The sequence below is a fragment of the Gekko japonicus genome, unplaced genomic scaffold, assembly GCF_001447785.1.
Source record: "Gekko japonicus isolate JY-2015 unplaced genomic scaffold, Gekko_japonicus_V1.1 scaffold18, whole genome shotgun sequence".
In the NCBI taxonomy this organism is placed as follows: Eukaryota; Metazoa; Chordata; class Lepidosauria; order Squamata; family Gekkonidae; genus Gekko; species Gekko japonicus.
In genome coordinates this window covers 2,655,337-2,668,920 of record NW_015170275.1, presented here as the reverse complement: position 1 = coordinate 2,668,920, position 13,584 = coordinate 2,655,337, and the positions used below count along the sequence as shown (strand labels likewise).

Below are 13,584 nucleotides of genomic sequence, written 5' to 3'. Positions count from 1 at the left end.
AAGATATGTTGAAATTTGAGTGGATAAATACTATTTTACATGGTATAATTGCCCACTTGATAATAATGCTTATAAAAGTTTCCACAGCAGCTTACTTGAACAGGGATCTCCTTAAATCCACCCTTTTCTTCTCATCCACCCAGGGCCGGCCCCAGCTTATTTTGCACCCTAGGCGAGGATCCCTTCTGGCGTCCCCCCCCCATGTGCCCACCATGGCTCGGACCCGTTAATTGGATCTGTACCCCGGACCTCCCGTTCCCCTGGCACCCATGCTCTTAACACTCACTTTTGCTTTTGTAACTTTGCCTGCTTTGCACATCTGGCTTCCACCAAGGAAGACTCTGCAAAGAAAGGCACGCGTCGCAAACAATCTCTGCTTCTCATTTGCCTTGACAGTTCCTTGCTGGGGTTGCCATAAGTCAGTTGCAACTTGAGTGTCCATATGTAATAGCCCCCCTACTTAGATTCTTCTTTGACTCAGCTGAGTGACCCTTCTGTGCCCAGAGGGCTACGTTCTTTGGTGGAATTGGTTTTGGTATCATCAGAAAGATCATAACATGTTTAAAACTCAGTAGTGTTTGCAGCTGAACCAGGACAGCGGGGTGTGTGTGTGTGTGTGTGTGCCAGTTTGGTGCCCCTAAGGGCCGGCGCGCTCTAGGCGAGTCCCTAGTTCGCCTAGTGAGTGAGCCGGCCCTGCATCCACCCTTTTGCTGAGGCTTTCATGAATACCTTTAGCTTGCAAGGGACTGTTCCAAATCAGACTGAAGGTTAAAAAATTGGGAATCTTCATGTTATATTTGTAATGAACAAGCAATGGTTTAATTCTAAAATTGGACACACTAAACAAAGTCGAAGTTTACGTAAGTGTTAACACAAGGTACCCCTTTACGACGTACAGACCTATCCTTTGCATTGTTCCTTAGAGGTAAATTCTGTCGAACTGTTGGGGTCTGGCTTCTCCCTCCAGTCATCTTTAACCTACATAAGCAGAAAATGTAAACCAGCAGTCAGTTCAAATGAGGTGATATTTTTTAAAAGCCCCATTTCGAGATATTTTCAAATCGAGTTTATAAAGAAAGCTATTGTTAAAATATGAAATCATTTTCTTTCTTTGTTTTTAGTTAATGATGGTTCTGACATTGATCCAGCAATTCTTGCCACCATACGAAAACTTGGGGATGGATACTTTGGAGGAGCTAGGTACAAACTTCCCCTTATACAATATTACACTATTTCCTTCAGCTTGCTCAAGCAGCCATGGCAGAAGTCAGGAAGAAGGCAGCACTTCTGAACTGAACCGAATTTGTGGTACTTGTTTCAAGTCAGCTTGAGGAATACAGACTGCAGTTTGCAGCTCAGTAAAACTTTTGCCTGTGAAAACCGGTTGCTGTGTTTTATTTAATTAAGTCATTTAAAATATTAATATCCCGCTTTTCTCCTGAGCAGAGAGTGGCTTGCCTCAGATTTAAAAATAAATGCAGTGTCACATCAACAGAAGTATAAATAACAGGAAGCAAACCACAACCTTCATTGATGGGCCACTAAAGTACATTGGGGAAGTTCTGCTTTACAGAACTTCCAAAATCTGAGCAAGGTTGGGGCCTCCTCACCTCCTTGGGAACCCAGTTCGACAGCACAGATGTAGCCACCAAGAAAACATTGGCCCGAGCAACAGCAGTCTTGCAGATGTTCTGCTTGTGGTGGTGCTTCTCTGATGCGTGAGTCTGTTCTTGCATCTGGGGAAGGTTCTTGAGTTGGACAAAAGCACCTCTACTAGCAGAACAGAAGTGCTGGTTCTGGCCTTCAGTATTCAGTCCCTTTGGTAATGATCTTTAAGATTCTGCAAGACTCAAGCCCATAGAATAGCATTCTTGAAACACACATGTGTACCGTGTAGCTTCTTACATAATCTTTTCATATGCATATAATTTGTGCTTGTGTGCCAATAAAAGTCTGTAACATAAATAAAAATACATGTGTATGTTTTGGTGTCAACATGCATGTCAGGAAGCTGCCTTTGTATCCTTCCTGTACGAAACCCTCTCAAGCCATGCTCATGTTCCTTAGAAACATTGAGGAAGGTTGGGATGCCCCAGGGGAGATGGGGATGGCACAAAGTAAGAGAGCCAGTTCGGTGTAGTGGTTAAGTGCGCGGACTCTAATCTGGGAGAACTGGGTTTGATTCCCCACTCCTCCACTTGCACCTGGCTGGATGACCTTGGGCAAGCTATAGTTCTGATGAGTTTTTCTTGAAAAAGAGCAGTTTCTGTCAGAGCTCTCTCAGCCCCACCTACCTCACAGGGTGTCTGTTGTGGGGAGGGGAAGGGAAAGGAGTTTGTAAGCCGCTCTGAGACACCTTTGGGTAGTGAAGGGCGGGGTATAAATCCAATCTCTTCTTCTTCTTCTAAATTAACCTAAAAGGAGAAGCTGTTGGTGATTTGTGGGATTAAAGGTCCTCATCTCTGTTTCAGAATATTATTGTAGCAATGACAAATAAGAGCTGCCTTGCTGGACCAGAGTATAGTCTGACATGTTTTCTATAGCAGTGGTCATTTAGATGCCTCTGGGAAGCACATTGGAAGGCTATGATGGGGACAGTTGTCCCTGTTGCTTGCCTTCAGCATGTAATCATCGGAGGAATGCTCTTTGTGAGGCCATTTAGCTATTATGGGAATATAGTCCTTCCTTGTGAATTTGTGTAAAACAATAAGAATCAGGAATGCTTTCTGCTGACTACCGACTGCAGATCATGGTGGTCTTCAGTATTATACAATAAACATACGTATTATTTTCCTCCTTCTTCCTCGTGTGATTCTTCAGGGTGAAGTTGGGTAAACTTTCAGACTTCCTTACCACTTCGTTCTATACAAACCTAAGCTTCCTGGATCCAGATTGTGATGGAAAACTATTTGATGATTTCAGTGAAGGCTATTCTAGTCCTGAAAGTGGCTATGAACTAGAAGATTATACAGACTTTGGTGACAAAGGTAATCCATTTAGCAGTTTTTTGGGGGGATTTTTACATTTAAGTGGCCTTATTTCTGTTTGCATCCAAAACTGTCAAAGTCAACACATTGCAACACAGTCCTGTGCACTGGTATGAGGCAAGGTACTTCATGTTGCAAGAGGGTGTTTCATAAGAGTAGATTCAGGAAAGGGAATCTATGAAAAAATGAACATAGTCCATTTAGTCTGCTATTGTCCTCTGCAAATGACAGGTGCACTCTTAATATTTCTTGCAAAAATCTTATTGAGCTGGCAGGGATACCCTGGATCTTCTGCACTTTGATCCTTCTGCATGCAAATTATAAGACAGTGCATGTGCTATGGCATTTTTCAAGTGCAGTCTAAGGACTTGGGCAGGAAACACATTGAGTATTTTGGATAGTGCACAATATCTTACTGGATTCCAACTAGGTAAAGTTTTGAATTGTTTTTCTTTGCATGTCTTTTGGCAGAAAGCCAAGACGAGCTGGACCAGTATATACACAGTATGTTGCAAAGCACAGCTCTTAAATCCTATCTGCCACCGATCTCAAAAGCTTCCAGTTCACCCCATGTGTTTAGTGCTGCTCATTCCACCAGAGAGATACTGTCAATCATGGCCAAGGCGAAGGGCTTGGAGATTCCAAGTGAGTTTTTACAGCATTAACATTTCTGTCTTTTTTACAACTGGAATGCCCATAAATGTGAAATTATGTTGTTTGAAAAAGGAGAATTTGACAGCTGTTGGCCCAGACTTAAGAGCAAGTGGCAAGTTGGTCTGAGGAATACTATTAGAGTTGTGGCATTATTTCCACAAAGTAGTGTATCACTTTATGGTAATCATACAATTAACTTGTTGTCGTAGCTAACTTGTATGATCAAAAAGAACAGTATGACAGCATGTACAAATTGGCCAATTTGCTTCAGATTTCTATCAGCACAATTGTGGGTAATAAGCAGTACATTATAAGCAGCACATTATGAGGGTGGATGGTGCACCCAGCGGCAGTATGTGGAAAGCTCACGCTATTAGAGCTTAGGCAGGACTGGGGCCGAAGACATGGGAACCTGTGAACAAGGTGATTGGGCCAGGATCTTAAGGAAGTGGTCCTGCATAGTTGGGAGGCTCTATACTGAGAGGAAACAAGAGATAGCGAGGAGGCAGTAGTCAGTCACAACGGCAGGGAGTGGCACACACTATCCTGTGGCCAAAGTGAGGGAACTCTGGGCGAGACAACACAGCCTGCACTGCAGCTGGCCGACAGTAGACATGGGGTTCAGACTACTGACCATGAGTCTCCTCTGTGGGCATGGAACCCCGGCCCACACCCAGTTTACTGCGGGCCTGATCCCTCCAGGTATCATGGCCCCTTCCAAGGGTCCTATCACAAACACATAATCTGAAAATTGGACTGATGTGAATACCCTGTAGGAGTATGCATGTTGAGTTTTTATCATTTTCCTTAACGATAAATTGAAGTACTGAAGGGCCCTTATTTTCTGCTATACTTTACTAGACGTTAATGCAAGCCTATTACAGTAATCTCTGACATCAGGAAGACAAAAAACCCAGGCTCTGGATTGGAGCCAATGATTGTTTTCTGTCTGCAGAAGGGGGGAGGTTGATTATTACCAATTCTCTGTCCTCACTGGCCAGAGCCCCATTTTGCTCCCCCATGCTCCCCTGCAGCAGGGTTTTGGGGAGCCTGGTGAGCTGAAGCAGGAAGGAAGAATTGGCAAAAATTGCTCTTCTTCCACTAGCGGAAATGGCAGAAATGACCCTTGAACTGAGCCTTCTGGTTTATATGGCCCTACATGTAGCCAATTTCAAATGGCTCTCTCTTTTCTGGAAAAGTTGTTTTAGGAGCAGGGCTCTTTTTGGGCAGGAACGCACAGGAACGGAGTTCCGGCTGGCTCCCAAGTTGGCCACGCCCAGCAGGAACTCATTAGCATAATAGGCCACACCCAACAGCAGAAACTCATTAGGATTGGCTGCATTAGGGGTGTGTGGCCTAACATGCAAAGGAATTCCTGCTCCAAAAAAAGCCCTGGGTTTTGACAACAAACAAGGTAAACAGAATAAGAAGCAAAAGGCGGGTGTGGGTGGATGACCACACTTCTGGTAACACAGGGATGTAGCCTAATATGCTAATGAGCTGTGCTGTCATGGGTGTGGCCTAATATGCTAATGAGTTCCTGCTGTTGGGTGTGGCCTATTATGCTAATGAGTTCCTGCTGGGCTTCTTCTACAAAAAGAGCCCTGTGAGTAAACGGTTTTAAACAAAGAAGCATGAGGGCAGGGCTGCTTTACTTTTCCCCACATGCCACTTTATCATCCCTCTAAAACAATTCTTCCTGAAAAACAATGGCCGTTATGCTTAGTTACATGAATGTGTGCGTTTTGATTCCTGAAGGCCATTCAGTTCTTACCCTAGCCCAGTGGTGGCGCACCTATGGCACGGGTGCCAGAGGTGGCACTCAGAGCCCTCTCTGTGGGCATGTGTGCCATCGCCTAAAGTGTCGAATTCTCTGCCAGATAATTTTAAGTAAATGAAAGCATTTGGGATTGCTTTCCTTACTTTGTTTGGATCATCTTAAGTTAATGTATGAGTTGTTTTTTCTAAAGTAAAACCTCAGTATTCAGGTTAAATTGCTGTGTTGGCACTTTGCAATAAATAAGTGGGTTTTGGGTCGCAGTTTGGGCACTTGGTTTCTAAATGGTTCGCCATCACTGCCCTAGCCTTTCTGTCTACTCAGAATGGCCTGGCGTGTTTGTTTTTCAGGTGTTTCAATGTCTTTGCCTATGAAGGTTTTAAACACACACCGGAAATCTCTGAACCTTGTTGACTCCCCACATCTACTGAAGGACAAAGTAAGCTGCCCTAATGTTTACATGTGGAAAGTGTGGTGATTTATCTTTTAATTGCTGGAAGAAGAAAAGTTGCTTTTCAGCTTCCAGTTACATTAGGGAAATGCATGTGTTCCATTTTAATTGTGCAGAATCTGTTGACTTAGAATTGCTTGTCCCACTGCTGTATCATCTTGTCTTCAGAAAGGCGTGGGAAGAGAGTTAATACAAATCTTGCAGAGTTTCTCTTTTGTTGCTGCACAGCTAATGGGCTGATGAACTCCTGCAGAGGCAGCACATCTGTCTCTGAAAGGAAAGAGTTAATAGATTTGGAGGATATTAATTGCTTTCAGACAAGCCAGGAGGTAGTTATTACAGTACAATCGCAGTTACAGAATGGCTACCTAGGGCCAAAAGGTTTGCTTTCTAAGCTCCTGAGTGGAATTGCTCAGCGGTGTACTCAGGCTGTTTCTTCTGGGTATACAAAATACCCAGTCCCAATTCAATGATTTCAGTCTACATGGCAGTCCCAATTCAATGATTTCAGTCTACATGGCAACTTTCCCCCATTCTTTGTGGAATAAGATGCACTTGTCTCTTTTTCTAGTGAGCTCTATCCCGTTTATACATGAGCTTAAAATTCTTCTTAAAAACAGCTTGCAATTTGGGGAGAACAGCTACTCTTCCGGAAAGAAATGGAAAAGCCCTGCTACACATGCATCAAGCCTACTTGCATACTGGATCGTGGCCCATATTGACTAAATTTAAAGGGCGTTTTAGAAGACTAAATGGATATTGCTTTATTGATTTACCCAGAGTCTAGAAGAGGGCCTCTACGTTGAGCAGAATAAACGCACATGCATTTGTCTGTTCAGTGTTGTGATGGAGGTATTTGACAATCGTTAGCAGTGTTAAGTCCTTATTAAATGCACCAAGACCAATGCTGAGTAGTAGAGTCTACAGGAAACCTTTTCAGTGTGAAGAGAGTTTCAAGGAACCCGATCATCTTTTCAGAACCCCCACCAACCCACTTTTACCTTTATTGTCCCAGTTCATTGTATGTAACTGCAGGTTGTGACTGCCACTTCAGGGACTGTTTGTTTGTTTGAAAATAGGCCTTTTAGCAACAGTAACATTAGGTCAGTGCTAGGGCAGATTTCATTGTGATGATAGTGTTGCCAACCTCCAGATGGCGGCTGGAGATCTTCTGGGATTACAGTTGATCTCCAGGTGACAGAGATCAGTTCACCTGGAGACTATAGCCACTTTGGAAGGTGTACTCTATGGGATTATACCCCACCGAAGTCCCTTCCCTGCTCGAACCCTGCCCTTCTCTGTGGCTACACCCCCAAAATTTCCAGGTATTTCCCGACCCAGACCTGGCAACCCTGATGATATCACTAGGACAAACAGAGCTCCTTCTGACCTCTGTCCTCAGTGATCATGTAACCAAATCCAATATACCATGTGACAGCGTCACTGTAACTTGGAAAAAGAATGGCTGTTTTGAATAGGTGCGGAATCTTCAGAGCTTCATGGCAGAGCAGTGTCATCAGAATGCTGGATATAGGGTGTGTTGGGTATGTCTGTCTTTAAAATTCAGACATCATCACTCCCTGCTGTCACTTCCTCTGTATTTTGTTTATACCAGGGTGCTTCTTTTTTTGGGGGGGGGAGAGGTTCTGAAACTCTCAAGAGGGAAATGAAGTTTTCAATGTGTATACTGAAATCTCATGAACTTTTAAGCATTTTAAAAAGAATTTTGTTTAAGAGGTTCCGGAACTCCGTTCCAGCTCATTCCCCCAGGAAAAAAAAAAAGCCCCGATGGTGTTTCTAGTTTCCCATAAAACACTTGCATTTGAATTCTCACCACTGACTCAAAATGGATGTAATTTCTGATTTCTAGGGAGGGCAACAAAGGGGTTTTAAGTAAATTGAAATCCCTGTTTTACTCTCTTCTCTCTGAATCTGTCCTCCCTCTTGAAGAAGAAAGTTGGTTGAACAAAAATGAAAACTTTACAAAGGAACTCCCATTTCAAACTCTGTAATTACATTGCCATGTCCCACACGTTCTCCAGGAAGCAATCTTGGCTAATGAGTTACAGAGCAGCCTTTCATGTCCAGGCCCTTTCGGTTTCTGGTTATTTGATGTTTGCCTTTGATTAGCAGGAGCCGGAGGCGGTTCTTCAGTTACCCAAAGATGATCATGGTGATTTGGACTGTGAGAAGTTAGTTGGGCAGCTCAAGGAATGTCCCAGTTTACATGACCAGGCAGACATATTATACATCTTGTACCTAATAAAGTAAGTCGCCGTGGCATTTTTAGAGCTGATGCTGTTTTTATTTTGTTGAAGAGTGGCATCTACAGGAATACCAAGTACTCCATGCTAATGTCCCACGAGAGTCTTGTCCTTCAGTGCCCTGATGGCCACAAGGGCCCTGACTTTCCTATATTATTCGCTTATGAATAAGAGCAATCAGTGTTTGCACAAAGCTGTGTTCAGACATTGCCATTTCCCTGTGTAAGTGGGAAGGCTCAGCATGTGTTGGTCCTTGAAATTACAATAATATAACAAGGTTTTTATTCCCAGTTCTATTGCCTTTTCACGCCTCTGCTAAACATTGTGAGGTCCACCTTCCATACGGTTTCAAGCCAGATATTCCTTGTTAATTTTGACCACTTCGTTTGTTACGGTACAAGGCTCAGTGAGCTACCTGTTCTTCCCCATATGCTGCTATTTTAGGACTCGGGGCTGCATTCATGCAAAGATCTTTTGAGCATGAATGGAGTAAAACACACGTGCCGGCTTAGCACTGAAGGAATGAGTCATGCACTTGACTTCACTGAATTGCTCATGTGCCTAAATCGAGAACTGCCTTGCTGGGGTGTTCAAAGGGGCTGTGGGGGGTTGAATGTCAAAAACCTATTAATTTGGGATCAAACTTGGGTGCTCAAATGACTTAAAAAAATTACAGCTTTCAGCACTGAACTTCAGGTTGGAACTTTCATATACTTTCAGCTATCCCCCCCCCCAAGATATATATCCACATCTTTTTAAACACAGTAACCATTTGTGTGACCTTTTTTCTGATTTAAGAGGCCTTGACTGGGAAACACAGCTCTACGGCCAGTGTGGAGTCACCGTTCATTGCCTTCTGAGTGAGCTCTACAGCAAAGCAGGCCTGAACCAGGAATGGGGCTTGATCCGCTACATCTCTGGCATACTCAGGAAACGTGTGGAGGTCTTGGCTGAGGTACAAAGCAAAATGGATATCTTAGTCTGTACTGTATGTTTTGAAGAAAATATTCCTTGGCCACATAATGTATGTGCGTTTACTGTGGATTAATGCTAGACTTCTCCTTTTTAAATGAAGGTATTATGTTCTTACATGGGGCTGCCAGTCGGTTCTTATCCAGGCTACTGATGGGTGATTTGGACCCACTTACCTTTAGCAAATCTGTAATATTATATTCTCTCAGGGCAGACATTAAATTTTAAGTACACTACACAGAATGAGAGTTGAGACTACTTCATTTGGTGCCTGAAAACAAGCGCCGTGAGACGCAGCGAATGTGTGCTGCAGCCACTCCAGTCTTCCTTAGAATATGATGCCTGTCTTTATACTGGGGTCTGAGAGTACTCAGCACTTCTGAGAGTTGCCAAATGCTAAAATTATGTCCTTTCCTGGGCCCTGCTTGTTACCAGATTGAGAAATTACAGGTAGGTGATTTTCGCCATACTCTTCCTCTTGTTTATTTCCTGTTGAGATTAGCTGTAGTGCAGCACTGTGCTAGGGAAGAGGAAAACATATTCAGTGCAGTCCTAACCAGAGTTACACCCTTCTAAATCCATTGACTTCACTTGTCTTAGGAGGGTGTAACTCTGCTTAGGATGGCTCTGGTCCTTTTACATAAGGAATGCATGCTAGGATGCACAAGAGGCACAGTGACAGAAGCGTGCTGAATCTGTCATTTTGAAAAAAGAGGCACGATTTGTGTGTTTGTGTGTGTGTGGTTCTTTGGAAGCTCTCACTTGAATGCACATCTGCACCAGAGCAACAAGGTTCAAAAAGTATTTTACAGAATTTGGTCTTATGAACCTGCTCGACCACCACAGTCATCTTCGGAGGCCCTGTTCCAGGTGCTCCCGTCTCCTGCGATTAGGCAGGTGGCAACCCAGAGGGCCTCCTCAGTCATGGCACTTAGACTCTGGAACTCCCCCCCCCCCAGGGAGTTTCATGGGTGAAGACTATTTTGTTTTGTTTGTTGTTTCCTCAGTGATCCCTCCCTTCTAACCAATGTTTTAATTGCTGTTTTTATGTTTTGTATGTATTTTAGCTCTGTTTTTAAAATTGTTTTAATGATGTGTGGTCTTGAAGGGGAGGGATTACTTTCAGTGGTTTTTGGATCATGTGATTGTATCATGAAATGTGATTTTGCCACATATGTTTTAAATTGTTAGCTGCCTTGGTGGCCCTTGTAAGGGCAGAAAGGCAGGATGCAAATTATGTTAATCATAGTAATAATGATGTAAAATATTTGTATACTTGTCTTTCCCCTGAGCATCTCAGGACAAAGGCAGGCATCCACAATATAAAAACAAAAGCAATCTCAGAACAAGTTATATGCCCCACTAGGAAGATATTTCGTCTGTGTCCAGGCCGAGACTGACCTAGAAGTTCTCTCCAGAGTAATTCTGTGTTGCAGCCTCACTGGCAAGCTAGGAGGGTAGGAGCCCCCCTCACTTCCTATGGGAGGCCATCCCACAGACATGGGGCAGCCACTGAAAAAGCCTGAGCTGGGTCCATGGCACAGCGTGCCTTAGATGAAGGGGATACTGACAATAGACCGTGTTGAGAAGAACACGCTGCTGCAAGGGAACATGGAAGGGGAGGTGGTCCATTAAGTATCTGCTACTGAGAGATCCTGTTTAACTGGAGAAGCCAAGTGCTGAACGTGGGAAGCACGGACCCTACCCCTGAGCCACAGCCCATTTGCAACAGTTGTTAGTCATGTGAACCAGCACTTAGGCACTCCAGGATAGCTGTTGCAGGTAGGCATTCTCATGCAGACCTTGTAGAATAGATGGGAGGTGTGCTAGATGCCACGCATCGTAATGCAAAGGCAGATCTACGTGCGTGAACATTCTGTCTACTTGTCCAGTTCCCATTCCAGCAAGGAGATCAGCATGTAGAGCCTGCTTTCCCTGCTGGATGGGGAGACTTTTGCTAATGTCTCAAGAATTTGAAGAGTAGGCAAGCAACGATTTTAACATTTAAAGCAGGCTACGCTGGCTGTTTAACAGGTTGGTCTCTGTCCTGTTCCAGGCGTGCACAGACCTTCTGTCGCACCAGAAGCAACTGACAGTGGGTCTGCCACCTGAGCCACGCGAAAAAACAATCACAGCGTAAGTGTACCCGCCTCGTGCTACAGCATTACTTGACACTTTCTGGGGCTTTTCTTGTGGCTTCTTCTTTGTAATTATGAAATGTTGGATTAAGGATGAATAACATGGATTTACCCTTCTGAGTAGTTTGTTGAATGAGAAATATAAATTGTACAGAATTTTGTCCAGCAACTGTAAAGATGCAGGGCTATATATATCTTTGCAAGCCTGGCCCCAGACCAATGGTGGTTAGGGCCTTGTACTGTAGCCAGCCAGTAGAGTCAGGACTTTGGAGGAAGGGGAACAGAGTCCAAGAGAACCCAACTTGGGCTGAAAGTTCCTGACCGTATTTCAAAAATAAAATAGTCAGGAGGAGGAGGAGATTGGATTTATACTTTGCCCTTCACTCAGAGTCTCAGAGCGGCTTACAACCTCCTTCCCCTCCCCACAACAGGCACCCTATGAGGCAGGTGGGGCTGAGAGAGCTCTTTCAAGAACTGCCCTTTCAAGGACAGCTCTTGTCAGAACTATGGCTTGCCCAAGGTCATCCAGCAGCTGCAAGTGGAGGAGTGGGGAATCAAACCTGGTTCTTCCAGATTAGAGTCTGCACACTTAACCACTACACCAAACTGACTAATGAAGTTGTGTTTATAGGATGGAGTGGGGGGATGTCTTTGGTGTTGGGACTTGGGTCCTGGCTGACAAAAATATTGGTTTTGCAGTGCCTAATCACTGGTTCCTTATCTTTAGTCCTTTGCCACCTGATCAGCTTATTCAGCTCATCTATGAAGCTAGTGGAGAAGACATCAGCATTGCCGTTCTTACACAGGTAACATAGAAAGAGGCTTAATGTACCTTGTGGTAAAGGTTTTGCCTTGTCATATTACAGTTCTCATAATTGTGGTGAAAGTCTCTAAAATCAGTTGTCTTTGTTCTCTTCCCCATGATAGGAAATAATGGTGTATTTGGCCATGTATGTCCGGTCACAGCCCAGTCTCTTTGCAGAGATGCTCAGACTCCGCATTGGCCTTATCGTTCAAGTGATGGCCACAGAACTGGCCCGCAGCTTGAATTGCTCTGGTGAGATCAGTTTCACAATAACCCACTAATAAACTAGACATAGACCACAATCTTTTAGGTTGTTTTAATATGTTGCATAATTTTATTTTGTGAACCATGTTGTATAATATTGTATGAAAGAAATGTGGGATACAAATCTTATTAATTAATTAATTATTAATGGGATCGGAGAGAGGCCATTTGAACGCATATCAGCTGGCAGAAGAACCTTTAGGCGCCACCAGTTTTTGTCATCATTGCTATCATTGCTAATTGATTCTCGTTTGTGATTCTGTTGGCCGTTCACAGACGATTCTTTTGGAGTTTGCATTCCACATTATATCTGCAATCTTGGTTCATTCACTTTGTCTCCATATAATTTATGAGCATGCTAAATGATAACATCCCCAATACAGAACTTAAGGGGAACCCAATGCTTACTTAGAAGGGACATTTATTGATCTTTTGGTGTGAAAGGTTTTTTGGAAGTTTAACTATATATGATCGGTTGGACTGCCCCACCTGTGCAGTGGTTCCTGCCAGAATATGAATTTCGTTTTCAGTATTAGTTCCATGTAAAACTCTCATTCCATAATGATATATAACAAGCTACTGCAGAACTGATTTACTCATTTTTGATTGATTTAAAAATACCAGATTTTCTGTTTGTTTCTGAATACTGTCCAGGATGCTTGACAAAGTCTATTGTAGACTTTACAATAGATTTTCTCAGAACAGAAATGTCTAAGGTCAACTATCAGTTTGAGTAGTTTCTGTTTACCTACCACAAATACTGCACCCCAATTTCCGGCAGGGAGCAAGAATCTGAGGTTTGTGACAAACAGGGCTATCCTAAGCAGAGATGCCACCTTATAAACACAATGAATTCAGTGGGAGAAAATGCCACTCTGATTTTTAAAACAAAGTGCTACTTTCTCCCTTCAGTACCTCCTAATGGTTATGGAAATTATGAGGTTGAAAGAGAAAGTTATAAAATTGTCCTGCGGAAAAAAGAGCATACTGAGTATTTATGGTTTAATTAAAAGAGGCATCTGAAGGGAATTTTTGTCATTCTTTTAGGGCCATTTGTTCAATGTAATAAACTGTGTTTATGGCAATGTATTCTCTTATTCATGGCAATTGAAACTTAGACTTTCGCTGTTTTTTCTAGGTGAAGAAGCCTCAGAAAGCTTAATGAATCTAAGCCCTTTTGATATGAAGAACCTCCTTCACCATATTCTCAGTGGGAAAGAATTTGGAGTCGAAAGAAGCAGTAATATTACTTTTCTTTAGTGTTCGTTTAGT

General features: G+C 43.2%; 1 protein-coding gene across 1 annotated transcript in view; it reads left to right on the top strand.

The window, feature by feature from the left end:
* PHKA2 (phosphorylase kinase, alpha 2 (liver)) overlaps positions 1 to 13,584 on the top strand; it is an 89,600-nt gene that overhangs the window by 39,906 nt on the left and 36,110 nt on the right. Inside the window, exons 18-27 of the mRNA XM_015417590.1 lie at positions 1,122 to 1,200; positions 2,821 to 2,987; positions 3,459 to 3,632; positions 5,769 to 5,857; positions 8,000 to 8,136; positions 8,932 to 9,088; positions 11,162 to 11,241; positions 11,971 to 12,049; positions 12,171 to 12,300; positions 13,451 to 13,552. Of these exons, the coding sequence (XP_015273076.1) occupies positions 1,122 to 1,200; positions 2,821 to 2,987; positions 3,459 to 3,632; positions 5,769 to 5,857; positions 8,000 to 8,136; positions 8,932 to 9,088; positions 11,162 to 11,241; positions 11,971 to 12,049; positions 12,171 to 12,300; positions 13,451 to 13,552 (1,194 nt within the window). The remainder of the gene's footprint in view (positions 1 to 1,121; positions 1,201 to 2,820; positions 2,988 to 3,458; positions 3,633 to 5,768; positions 5,858 to 7,999; positions 8,137 to 8,931; positions 9,089 to 11,161; positions 11,242 to 11,970; positions 12,050 to 12,170; positions 12,301 to 13,450; positions 13,553 to 13,584) is intronic.